The sequence below is a fragment of the Agelaius tricolor genome, unplaced genomic scaffold, assembly GCF_023055355.1.
Source record: "Agelaius tricolor isolate 1412-34295 unplaced genomic scaffold, bAgeTri1.0.p SCAF_1, whole genome shotgun sequence".
NCBI lineage: Eukaryota > Metazoa > Chordata > Aves > Passeriformes > Icteridae > Agelaius > Agelaius tricolor.
The window spans coordinates 95487501-95501282 of NW_027269261.1; the positions used below are offsets into that span (position 1 = coordinate 95487501).

The 13782-nt window shown below is 39.0% G+C and overlaps 1 protein-coding gene across 1 annotated transcript; it reads left to right on the forward strand.

Moving 5' to 3' along the window:
- The first annotated feature begins 88 nt into the window (after nucleotides 1-88).
- On the forward strand, nucleotides 89-12232 carry TMEM30A (transmembrane protein 30A). Its single transcript, XM_071444610.1, has 7 exons — nucleotides 89-417; nucleotides 5651-5767; nucleotides 6385-6492; nucleotides 6747-6834; nucleotides 7295-7438; nucleotides 9082-9288; nucleotides 10183-12232. Exons 1-7 carry the CDS (start codon nucleotides 145-147, stop codon nucleotides 10374-10376), a joined length of 1131 nt encoding a protein of 376 aa, XP_071300711.1. The 5' UTR covers nucleotides 89-144; the 3' UTR covers nucleotides 10377-12232.
- The last annotated feature ends 1550 nt before the right edge of the window (nucleotides 12233-13782 follow it).

Here is a 13782-nt window from a genome sequence, read left to right on the forward strand (position 1 = left end):
GGACTCCATGATCTGCGCGGGCGCGCGGTCGTGGCGCGTCCCCGCCCGCGCGCCCGCCGTGCCCCCTCCCGCAGCCGCCGCGGCCGAGTGCGCAGGCGCGGTGCCCCCGGTCACGTGTCGCGCGGTGGCGGCGGCGGCGGCGCCATGGCGGTGAACTACAGCGCCAAGGAGGAGGCGGACGGGCACCCCTCGGGCGGCGTCGGCGTGCCGGGCGGCGGCGCGGTGGGCGGCGGCGGCGGGGGCGCCGTGAAGACCCGCAAGCCCGACAACACCGCGTTCAAGCAGCAGCGGCTGCCGGCTTGGCAGCCCATCCTGACGGCGGGCACGGTGCTGCCGGCCTTCTTCATCATCGGCCTCATCTTCATCCCCATCGGCATCGGCATCTTCGTCACCTCCAACAACATCCGCGAGTACGAGGTGCGCGGGCGGGTGTGCCCGGACGGGGCTTTGGGAGCCCAGGGCCCGCTCGGGGAGGCCGGGCAGGGCAGGGCGAGGGGGATCGCCTGCCGGGGGCCGCCTGCGACTCCAGGGAAAGCCGGTCCCCTCCCGGCCGGCCGGGACGCGGCGGGGACCAGGCGGGTGCTGTGCGGGGCGGACCCGGGAGGCTCCGATCCGGCCTAACGTCGGTGCCCGTCAGCAGAGCGTCCATTAATTACCTTGAGCAGACACCCGAGTTGACAGTAGTCTCCGGATAGGCTTGGAGCTCTTCCGTGAGTTCTGTCAGTGCTCCCGAGGGAGCTTCCAGGGAAGTTACTGCCTGCCTTTAATCGACACAGCCCAGTGCTCGTTTTTTTCCTCAGCAGTACAGACAATAAGCGCATCATCCGTGGGATAGCCTGTGGCAGTCCATTATTTATCTCCAAATGTTCCAAAGTAATTGTATTTTCAGGACAAAGCTCTGCGGCAAATGTATTGCTGTTATTCTTACCTGCACCGATGCTTCAACATTGCAGGTGCTGTATGGGGGACCAATGTATCCAGAGTAAGCTTGGAAACAAGGATCAAAGAGTATGGCTTTTTCTAATTCACACTTACAAAACTCCAGTCTGAGTTTATCAGATTTACATCTGATAACCAGCCATGCTGCTGCTTTGAAAAGTTGCTGAGCATTAGCTGAAACTGAACTGTGTATCACAGATCGATCCATTTGATAACAGAACCAGTTTGTGTTGAAGGGAAATAACGTACAGGGCTTAGGGATGGGCAGCCTTGAGGAGCAATTGACAGCTGTTAGTTTTGGTGAGCTAGTTTGACTGAGATTGATTGTAGGGAAGAAGGTGTGTGGTTGTTCATTGTGTTTTTTTATTGGAGAGTATGAATTTTTGTGGATCAAATCACTCCAGTTACTGGACTAAGCTGTCACTTTCAAATAAGTAGTGTTTAAGACAGTAGTTTGGCTGGTGGCAAGTTGCCACTCAAGCCCAGTTAGCTAAAGAAATCATGAGGTAGGGAATGAATGGTTTTTCCATATTTCTCTTAAAATGTAAATAAGGTTATAATGAAACCAATTTTATCTCCTTTTATGTTAAGATCTACAGTTACAGTTAAGGAGAAAAGCAGAAGGGAAAAACCCAAAAGCTGAAGTGTGTTTTACAGCATCCTAATTTGTATGTAAGCATATTTTTTAGAAAACAGGTGCTTCTTTTAACAAGTGTTGGGGTTGTGCTGAACATCTGAAAATTGGCACAGGTGCTTCAGAGAACATGGCCAACTTGTCATGGGCACAAAGATTTTTAAATTGTCATGTTGTAGCATATTTAAGGTAAATACAATTGCACGTTTCCAAGACTCCTGGAGAGAAGTACAAAAATATCCTTGCTAACTCTGATTTTTGTTGACAACTGCATTTAAAATAGCCATTTCTATAGTAAATCAGTACAAAGTTTTAGATCATTATAATTGGACAAATATATCCTTTTTCCCTTATGACTGAATCTGCATTAGTCTATGGGAACAAGAAATGCATCGTTTTCATGAGTCCAAAAATGTATGTGACTTCTTGTGCCTATATTGCTGCTGTATGCATACACAGGATTTTTATATACTGTTGTTGCTTAAGGAACTCAGTCAGGTACTCCTGGTAAGTTCCAGTAGAACCCAGAAACCAGCTGTTCCCACCTAACATTTGGCACAAAAGTCGTAGGTGAGTTTGGGAGCACAACCAATGCTCCCCTACACAGTCAGGTTGTGTATAGAGAGCAGCAGTAACCATTTATAGTAGAGACCTGTTGGCACAAGCCTTCAATCCTCTCCCATTTCAGAATAGTCAAGACTGAAAAGAGCTTCATTTGTTTGTTTTACTGTATGGATTTACCCTTTCACCTTTGAAATTCTCAAAATTCCAATTGTTAGGCTTTTGTGAGGACAGGAGGGACTTTGGAGCCTGTGCTAAGTCAGAAGGGGAAAACTTGTGTTCAGTTGCCTGATCCTCATACTTGTTTTATGAAGTGACACTCTGCAAGTGAGGTTATCATCCTAAAGGCAGCTGAATTTAAAAAAAAAAGTTTAAATCAAAAAAGGCTTTATAGTTGCAGCTGCAAAACACAGATAAAGCATTTTACCAATTAGGACCAACATCTGGGCTCTAAACACCACTAAGGGGGGCAGTTTAAGACACTGCTGTCACATACCTGGTTAGATGACATACATCCCTGCTTAGAATGCTGGCTTTTGTTATAACCTCCAAAAGTTATTCACAAACAGCTGTAAGCTTAGCTATGGGAGACAAGACATTGAGCAGCTACATAGTGACTAAGCTTTTTTAGAAATGTAATCAGGGCAGGAAGCACAGGTGGTGATTTACACCTGCCTCCTAGGCAACAGCATAGCTCTCAAATCTGTGTGTATGTGCCTGTAAACTTAGTGTATTGGAATTGAATAGGATGTATAATTTGTGACCCTGAATACATATTTAGGTTCAAGTCACTCTTCCCGAACAAGGTATGGTAGCCATTAGTATCTCTGAGGACTGCTCTGTTCTTCTACAGGTGCAAAGACTGAGCAGCAAAATGTATCTCTTCCATTGATTTCCTTTATAAGATGTCTTGAATTCAAAGGTGGAAGTTTTCCAACAGTTTAAGTGTACTAGACCTATTGGGTTTTTGTTGTGTTTTCTCTAGCATTTTTCCATGGTTTCATTTATCTTGAGTCTGTTGTTGAAATAGTTCATTTCTTGGAGGTGGTTTTTTTTTCCTTTGGAGTGTTGTTTTTTTTTTTTAAATATATACAGAGTGAATAAGAAGCATTGACAGAGCATATTAATATATGATAAAATGTGAGGAATATACAAAGTATTAAATGTGTAGGAAAGAGATCTTTGTGCTGTGACTGCTGCTATGAAATGCATAATGGTAGATAAAAAGCCAGATTGACTTAAGACATGGCTAGGAACAGATAACTGAAAGTAAGTACATTACTGTTGCCTGCATCTTCAGCCTTGTGTGCCGTTCCTGTAGCCCCATGTCAGGAATGATACAAAAATTAATAAAACCTACAAAGAGGACCAGATTTATACAAGAAATGGTTAAGCAGAGTAGGACAAAGTATGAAATTTGCAAAATCACAAATAGTGATTATGTGTATGCAGTAATTATGTTACTTCTATAGGTGTGTGTCAGCCTGAAAGGCTGTTGGTGTGGAATAACTTGGATATACCCAATGACCCAATGTCCTTAAATCTGGAGATTTTTGGAAGGGCTCACTGTGTCTGGTTGTCAGCTGTTGGGTGATCCGACAGGACAGAACAGACGGGTCAGGCAGGTTCTTGTCATGGACTCCATCGTCAGCCCTTAGCTCTCACAGTCAAAAGTGTTACTTTGTCAAGAGGTGAAGATGGATGCCTTCATCTTTTTAAATAAGCTCTCTTGAATGTAATCTATAAATGTGGATGCAGAAAAATACACTTGTGTTGGCAGTTACTGTACAGGAAAGCTCTTTGATAGCATGCAAGCTGATAACAGTGCATCAAAGCATAATGCTGCTTCAATATACATCAATTTCATGCTCCACAGAATTTAGTCCATTACATCTTTAAAAGTGACGTCTTTAGGTCTCTTGCAATCTTAGTGTTTAGCCTGCGCTCTTGACCTGAAACAACTTCTCTCACTGGCAAGTTCTTTCTAAAGGAAATGCTTGCTTCAGCTTACTTTAGCAGAACACCCCCACCCCTGAGTTAGCCTTCAACAAATGAGATGCATTGTTCATTGAGAGCAGCAGTGGGGTCTGTCTGCTGTAGCTAAACAAAGCTGGTCATGGCTGCTGCAGCAGTGCTATTTCTAGATCAGCATAAACTTAATATCGTGTTCAGCTGAGCTGTAAAGATTGTGATCCTCTCTCAATCTCCTTCTCTCTGCCAGGTAATAGCTTCTGAAGCTGTCTAGTTTCAGCTAGGCTCATTAGCGTGTAGGTTTTGTCTGTCAGAAATCAGGCAGCAGAGCAAATGCTAGTCAACAAAGGTGTTTGCTGATGGAGCTGGTTGCAGCTTAATAGATACTAAAGAAATCATGGGAAGAGAGACCCTGAAGAAGATGCTGAGGAAAATAGGCTTCAGTTCTTTCCTGAACACATTGTGTGTGTTTATTTTAGCTAACTTTAATATGGGCATTAGGACCAGTCATAAATCACTATTTCTTGGTTATGCCTTTCACTACAAACATAAATCAGGACAAACCACTTGCAGCAGCCTTTCGTATAACTGTATAGGTGTTCTAGTTTAAATGCTACTGCTGCTGCACAGTGTTTTTGCAGTGGAGTATATATTTCACCAGTCTGAGTCTAAATTCTGAAATAGGTAATTCATGTTAAGTGTAGAAATACATCTTTTGTAGACAGACATAAGCTTTCTCCTGCCACACTTGCTGGAGCTACATGTGAGATAGAGCTGATGTGGTCAAGTTACTTGAGTTGGCTTCGACTGTAGGGTGAGCTTCTGGCTGATAAGGCTGAATGTATAGATTTTTTAAAAAGGCTTTTTATGATCTACAATATTCAAAACAGAACATACTGTATAAGCCAGATTAATACTGATCATCTTTCTTGTCCATATACTGATTAGTTTTCTATTCCTGACAAAACAATATTGGTGTAATAATCTTTCCTGGTTTAGGACAATTTTTGGGCATTAAGTGATTTTAAATTTTTTTCTTCCAATTAGGTGGCTAAAAATGGCCAACAAAGCAAGTTTTTCTAACACAAATCTTTTTACATTAAATAGCTAGACTTTTAAAAGCTTAATCTCTCTGGAAAGAATGTAAAAACTGTGATCTGCTTTTCATAGTGTGTGTGTTTGGAAGCATCACATTGTGTGGAATGTCTGCTGGTTTTGTTTTGGTGTTGTTTTTTTGGTTGGTTTGGGGCAGGGTTGTGGCTGTGTGGGGGCCTTGTTGGTTTTGTTTGGTTTTGCTCCAGGAGTAATTTAACCTCAGTGTTTAATTTGTTTGCATCTGAAATCAAGCATATAGTCAGAATCAAAAACTCATTTACAGAATGGTTAAGGTTGGAAAAGACTTATTGAGATTATCAGATAGGCCTGAATGTCCTCTTGGTGTTGAGATATAATATGATTGCAAAATAAATGCCTCAGCAACTCTCTTGCTTAATAATTTTTCTTTATTCTCCCATTGTAATTTAATGACTGCACTTTCTGTTACAGATTGACTATACAGGAACAGAACCTTCTAGTCCCTGCAACAAATGCTTAAATGTGTCCTGGGACAGCACACCCCCTTGTACATGCACCATCAATTTCACACTGGAACATGCATTTGAGGTATGCTGCCCTGTATGCAGGATGAAGTCAGAACAGTTTATATGATTTATTTCATATTATAAATGAAAGTTTTGCAACTTAAGTATTTTTTTTCTATTTTAGAGGATTAGTTTTAGTTTTCCTTTGAACTTGGATCTGATTTTAGTGTTCCCTTTTTCATCAGGAGGGATGAGATGTTTCTTAATGCCTCCATTTGTCTGGAAATGTAAAACATTAAGTGGAATGCTTGTGTTTTACACATTCAGAGTTACCCTATGTGTCACACAGCTAGAGAGTAGATGAGCTATTCCTGCATGATATAAAAAATCTCAGTTTAACAGGAATTGGAAATACCAGATAAGTGCTTTCTGGCAGATTGGAGGCAAATGAGGCTTATGGGTTCTACATTGGACAAGGTATTGGGGTTGGTGCTAGTGAATATCATTCTGATAGTTGGTGGCACATTTATATTGTTTGACTTCAAGCCTTTTTAGGACAGTACTTCAGTGTACTCAGTATGAAGTTTGAGGATTGAGGTTCTTACTTTATGAATGTTGCTATAAACCTAAGAGTCTAAGAACTTAAAATTGCAGGTTTGTGTGAATGAAATCCCTCTTTCCCCATCTTGCTTTTTGCAGAGCAATGTATTCATGTATTATGGACTTTCCAACTTTTATCAAAACCACCGTCGTTACGTGAAATCTCGAGATGACAGCCAGCTAAATGGAGACAACAGTTCACTACTTGTAGGTATTCATGCTTGGATGTGAATGAGCAACTAATTTCTGTCTATTGCATGAATCACCACAAAAATTATTTAGTTGCATGATAATGAGGTACCAAAATTTTTGCATAACAGTAGGCATCCATAAGGAATTTATGTTTTGTTTACTGAAAATAATTGTAAAGTATTATAATTCGTATTGATCATGTAGTAAAAAGCAAGTTAGTTGTGTGAACTAGGACAGACTCATTTGCCTTTCTTCTTTCTAACTATCAGAATCCAAGTAAGGAATGTGAGCCTTACCGCACAAACGAGGACAAACCCATTGCTCCTTGTGGAGCTATTGCCAACAGTATGTTTAATGGTATGGTCACAATTTTAAGTTATCATTTATATGGGTCTGTGATCTAGTGTATGTTATCTGTTGTGTTGCACATTATTCTGGATAGTGTGGGCTTTTTTTGTTTTGAATTAACACATTTTCATTGTTCAGAATAAAATAAATATCTTGTACTGCTTGTACTTGTTTAAAAATTGCTAGGAGAATTAATTTAATCTTATAGCACACAAAGGATGGAAATACCTGTTGTGAGAATATGCTACTGCTGTGATGTAGAAACATAGATATCATATATGGATAATAAATTGCTATCTCATATACATTGATTCTTACAGAACAGGTTGTTATTGTGTCAGGCAGATAGTAAATGCCTTGCCTGGTTATCTTTGTTTTGTTTTCTCCTGGAAGTAATTGTTTCAGTGCTTATCATGATCATCTAAGGAATGTTTCTGCAGCTGGTCTTCTAATTTGATTTTGTCTTTAGATACACTGGAGTTATACCGCATCGATAATGACACAAGGACTCCAATTACTTTGATCAAAAAAGGCATTGCATGGTGGACAGATAAAAATGTAAAGTTCAGGAATCCTACAGGAGATGGAAACAACTTAACTGCGCTTTTCCAAGGTAAAAAAAAAAAAAAAAGTGAAATTTGAAGAACAGCAAAATGCTTCAAACACCTTTTGATTTCACTTTTGATTTCAATCACATTTTGATTTCAGAGTTTTACCTCAGACATTTTACTGAATGTGCTAAATAAATGTTCTCTGAAGAAATCCAAGCTAAGGACTACTCTGCTATTTGAAAGGTTGTCTTTAAATAATAAAAGCTGCAAGTTCCTCATAAACATGTTTGGTTTTTACTTTTACTGTAATCATTAATTTGGTAGTTTTTAATTTCTGATTTTTTCTTGTACCCTGAATACTAAAAAATGTACACTGCCGGGGTTTAACCCCACTTGGCAGCTAAGCATCACACAGTGTCTCACTAACCATGCCCTTGCTCAGTAGAAGGAAGAATTGGAAGGCTGAAAGTGAGAAGGCACATAGGTTGAGATAAAGGCTGTTCAGTAATTAAAAACAAACAACCAAACCAAAAACACAGCAAGGAGAGAGGAAAATAAGACCAAAGAAAAACAAGTAATGCAAAAGAAAATAATTGCTCACTGCCATCTGAGTCCCTGAGCTAAAGTAGGCCCTGCCTACCTCTACCTGCCCTTTTCTATGGTATGGGATATCTTTTTGGTCAGCTGGGATCAGTTATCCCATCTGTGTCCCTGCCCAGTCTCTCCTGGACACCTCTCCTACCTCCTCACAGGTGAGGAGCAGAAGATGCCTTGATGCTGGCAAATACTGCTTAGCAATAACAGAAACATCACTCTTTGTCAACAATGTGTTGAGCACAAATCCAAAACATTGTCCCATACCAGCCACTGTAAAGAAATTTAATTTTATTCCAGTCAAGACCGATACAAGTTCTATCGTGTTTGGATTTAACTTACAAAGAAATCCTACAGTTGTTAAATGAAACTCTTCATACGGAGTTTTCATTTAAATGTTTCTATGTCTAGGTTGTGCTGTTCTCTAAAAAAACTGATTCTTTTTTTTGTTATTAGAAGTGACTGATGTGTCACATTTTTTAGATTATATAAAATTTGTCAAATAAAAGTTTTCTTTGGCTACTATGTCTGAAAAAGCCCCTTCTTAGGGCTCTTAGAGCATGTGTGTTTATGCAAGGTATATAATAACTTCAGGCTTAACCTGATGTGGGTTTCTTGCTTAGTCATAGCCAAATTACGTGTTGTCAGTGTGATGGCTACCCTTGGAAAAGCAGATACCTTACCTTAATACAATGTGGAATTGTATTTCCAATAACAGTAGCAAAAGCATTTGGACATAATCTGAAATGATGTTTACAATATTACATGCTCGTGGTTGTCAAATTCTACCAAGTGAGCAGAGGGCCTATCATCATAATGGAGAATTACCCACCAAGCAGTGCTTTGAGACATGACTTCCCACCTGCATGACTTGTTTAAACAAATGGAAGTGCTGTTATGTTACTTATTTATTGAATTCAGACTATTAAAACTACAAAATAAAAAGTTCTTAAACAGCCCAGTGTGTTGCAACAGTAGTGAGTCAGCCTGTCTGTTCATACTGTTTGGAAGTTAACGTGGTTTTTTTTGTGACATTAGAATGGATTTTGATGAGCCACTGTGTTACTCAGTTTTGTATTTGAAATACTTTATTATTTTTGTTTAATCCTAGGCACAACAAAACCTGTGAACTGGCCCAAGCCAGTGTATATGCTGGACTCAGAGCCTGACAACAACGGCTTTATCAATGAGGACTTCATCGTGTGGATGCGCACAGCTGCTCTGCCAACGTTTCGCAAGCTCTATCGTCTCATTGAAAGGAAGAACAACTTTCAGCCTACCTTACAGGCTGGAAAATACTCTTTGGATATTGCATACAGTATCCTTTGAAAGCAGACCTTAGCTGGATTATGCAAAGTTAGATATCTGCAAGTTATCAGATGGAACTAGCCTTTCTTCTTACCATCTCTAAAAAGAGATGGTATTGAGCTGTGGTTGAAAAGTGGCACTGAGACCCAGATAGACTGTTAGCATCTTTTACTTCTTCTAAGTGCTAGTTTTATAGCATTAATAGCCCCATAGAGACAGGGAAATCAGATTGGTTGGGTGCTGGGAAGGAACTGAGAAAGGCATAGGAAAAGAGGAAAGAACAGAGGTACCTGGTAGTAAGGGAATTTAAGAACTGTAACTTCAAGGTGAGATGACATTATGTGATGAAAGGCAGACTGACTCTGAAGGTCACAAAAATAACAGAGCTGTGGATCAGGTGAAGGTCTGTCATTCTTTGTTGAGGAGACTATTAGGTAGAAATGCAGGCGACTAGAGAAGGAGGGTTGTCATAGTTACTGAATTCTTAAAATTCAAAAGCACTTAATGATACCTGTTATATAGCTACTGCAGTGTTCTTTGCTGTAAAACTGTAGGGAGTGCGTGTAAAACAGAATGTAAAGAAAAATTTTGTAGCAAATAGACACAGGGACTAAAATTTATATTTCCCTCACTTTATTGAAGCTACTTTCATAAACACATAAAATCATGCATTTTACTCTTCTTCAGGGTTAGTGTCTCTTAACATGGCTTTTGTTTTGAAGTAGCTGACAATGCCCAGATTAGTTTTATCCAAAAAGATCAGCTGAATGTTCCATATTTGCAATTCCAGTTCCAGAGGCAGCAGTTAGTATTTGGAACCTGATTGAAATGATGAAAATTTTCATGCGCCCACTTCAAGCTGGGTTTAGAAATTTGCTTCTTGTTTTCCTAAATGTTTTTTCAGATTATCCTGTACACAGTTTTGATGGACGAAAAAGGATGATCCTAAGCACCATATCATGGATGGGAGGCAAAAATCCCTTCCTGGGAATAGCTTACATCACTGTTGGGTCCATATGCTTCTTCTTAGGAGTGGTGTTGCTATTCATTCATCACAAATATGGCAATCGAAACACCAGTGCAGACATTCCCAATTAATCTTGCATTCTGAAAATAAGTGTACTGCATGTGCATCAAGGCCAGTCCAGAATGGACCCAGTTTTGAAAGACAATTCTCTGCTTCTGTAATTTCTGAGACTGGGTGCATAACTTTTACCTAAAGCTCCCCTTTCCCATACTGTGGATTAACTCTTGAAAATGACGGGTATACAATTAGCTCTATTGATTGTATCTCTGCCTATGTCAGAAACAGTTTTTCTGATGTTTGCCTCTAACTGGGCAGGCCACATGATGCATATAGCTCCTGTTCCCTTGATGCATCTGCTGCTTGTTCACGTGCTATGTAATGTCAATATGATTCAGTACATTTAGATTGTGTGGAGAAAGATGGTTATAAGATGCTGTAAATTGTTGACTTTCCAGAATTCAAGGTGTCATTGCTGTTGGAAGTCAAGTCTTAAATGTTTTCTTCAATTTACTGTCTTGTGTGCATGGGCTCCTACATTTCTTGCTGAGATTTTAATATATTTATACAAGTTGTTAAATATTTTTCCTGTGTCCTACCCACCTCTATTATATTAAATCCTTTAAGTGCTCCGTAAATTTCAGCACTCTGGATTCTTTGTATATTTACAATATATGTGCCTGGCCAGTAAATGAGCATCCTATGAAAATACCAGAAAACCTATTTGTTAATTATCTGCGTGAGACCCTTTAAAAGATTGTTCTAAATTGGGACATGCTTGTTGCAGATATAATATTTTTCTAATTTTCTTCGCTTTAAGTCATATCCAATCCTAGTTCACTTTTTGCTGGTTTTGCTTTTTATGAGCAGCACCTAGCATTAATCAAGAAGAACTTAAAAGGTTTTTTTCCATTCATACATCGGGGTGAATTCCTTTTACTGGGGTGAATTCCTTTTCCTCAAGGAGTTTCCTAATTTTTTTAAAGCATATGTATTCTGAGCAGGCTTTGTTTTAAGGGAATTGTATACTTTTTCCTTCTTTGGAGTGAACACCACATTAATTTTTTGTGGTGTTTAGGAAATAAATGATAGAACTTCAGAAGTTGAGATGGCAGTGACATTTTTCCCTGAAATGCAGGTTTAGCTTGCTGTGAAACACAATTTAAATATTGCAGTTAGACGCAATGTGCAGGTTAGTGTCTTAAATTACAGAAGGATTCACCTTTAGGTTAATTAAAAGTTAACTGCAACCTGTAAAATATTACTTTTTGGTGACTTTTTTTAGATGATGCACAGAAACTCTAATGTATATGGTGGAGATCACTTTATATGCAACTAGCTTGATAAAGTATGGAGTATATTAAAAGAGACCTAATAAATTCTGCAAACCATTTAATAAGAGATTTGGTTTTGTTCTTGAACATATTTATTTTTATCTGGATGAAAAGACATCGTTAAGTGTAAATGCAGTTTTAAATGAGTTGTATTTCTGGGATTGCATATTTATTACAAAAATGCATGGTCAAATAGCTTAATCTACAGACAACTTTAAACTAAACTATTTATTTATCACATAATCACATGACTGGTTTTAAGTAATTACTTGTGTAGCCTAAGATTTTAAATGTGTATGTCTGGATAAATTGTGGAATGAGGCAGCATTTCCAGTGTGCTAGCTTTCTGTAACTACATATAATAATTTATTTGCATAGTACAGCCTGGCAGAACAGGGCTTTCAAATAGTACCTTGTAAGATTTTATTAACAGTGCTGTATTCATGTTGCTGGAGTTACAGAATAAGGGTAATGTACCCTTGAAAACTTGCAGAATGTGTTAAACTGGCTGTGGAGTAGCTGCTAGTCTAAGATAGAGTAAATGAGCAAGGGGATGTCTCACAATTACTGGTTATTAAAATATTTTGATTTTTAAATTTGTGTTTGTCACTTGAAATACAAATATATTCTGCTTCAGTCATAATTCCTATTTTTTCCAAGTGGGAAAGGCTGCTTTTTGGGCTGTGCTTAAAATTAAAAAAGAAATATTTTTCTCTCTTCACCTTGTAATAATTTTCAATGCCCTACTTTTTTTTTTACTGACTATAGCTGCCAATGTATCTTCAATCTCAATGAAGTGCACCAGGGTGAGAATTGCTGTCTGGTTTTTATTGCAATTAAGTGGGCTCTCTGAGAGCCTTTAGCAGTAAATACATGGAACGGTGCACCTATGGAGCTTAAAATGCTTGTAAGAGTTCAAAATATTGGTCAAATTTGTAAACTCTTCCTTCATTCATACTCATTTGTCTGGATGTCATGTCGATAACAATGCAGATCCTTGGAGGATCCTTGGAATCTTTCAGGGATTAATTATGAATATCAAACTTTGAAGGATGCAAGTCTAGTCTTTTTTTAATAGAAATCTCTGAGGAAGGAAAGGCCATGAGAGGGTAGGTCAAGTAACGTCTGCAAGCAGAGCAATGAGCATGGCTGGTTGGATTGGATTGACAGGAAATGTTATTGACTGCACTCTTCTCTCACATGTCTTACTTGCAGTGGGAAAAGAACAAACTGAATTGAAGAGAGTGCTTAGTGGAAAAAGGTGACTTAAGTCTAAATCAGGTACCTACAGTAAATGAAAAGTTATTTACTTTAATGCAACTGCTGAAGAAGACAACATTACATAAGCATAAACACAGAGTAATCCAATCTTCAAAGTTCCTGTGACAAAACAAGGGTTTCTGATCTTTCCTGAAAATGTGATCTACCCTTGGTATTACATAGGTTTTTTAATTTTTTTAAATTCAGTAACTCAACATGAAATCTCTCCAATACCCCCAAAATGTTCCATGTATAAAAGGCTTGTCTGTATGGAACAACCTGCCCAAAATGCTCTCTTTGAAAGGAGAAGAAAAACGATGAAAATCAAAGTCAATTTTATTCTTAACTGCTTCTTAGCAATGTGGCCAGTTTATGGAAGAGACTGCTTCTGGCAGTGTCAAAATAGACACAGGTTTATTTTCAGAAAGCCCAATTGTGAAAAGTTTTGGGATTTTATTTGTTTGATTAGTAGTAGTATTAAATTTTCCTCAGAGCACCAGGAGTATTTTCATGTAAAAATTCCCTCCCTTCTAGCTCACAGAATGTTCGATCACCATATTGCATTCTGTGCCTACATGTGAAGTCTAATCTTATTTGACAGTATCAGTTAAGACTGAAGACCATTACGAAATGGCCTGATAAGAATTAGCAGGTCCTTACATGACCTGAGTCTCAAGTAAGAAACTACCTCCCCATAAGCCTCCCAGGCCGAACATCTTTAGCCTGTGCTTGAAAGTGAAGTGATACTGTCCACTGCTGCTGCAAAGTCTGAAGTTGGATGATTATCTCTCATTTTGTTGTAGGGATGCAATAAAGAGGAATAAAAGTGTAAGTCAATTATTAAGGAAGCACAAGAAGTTTTTCAAAAAGCATAAATTAAAAGGAA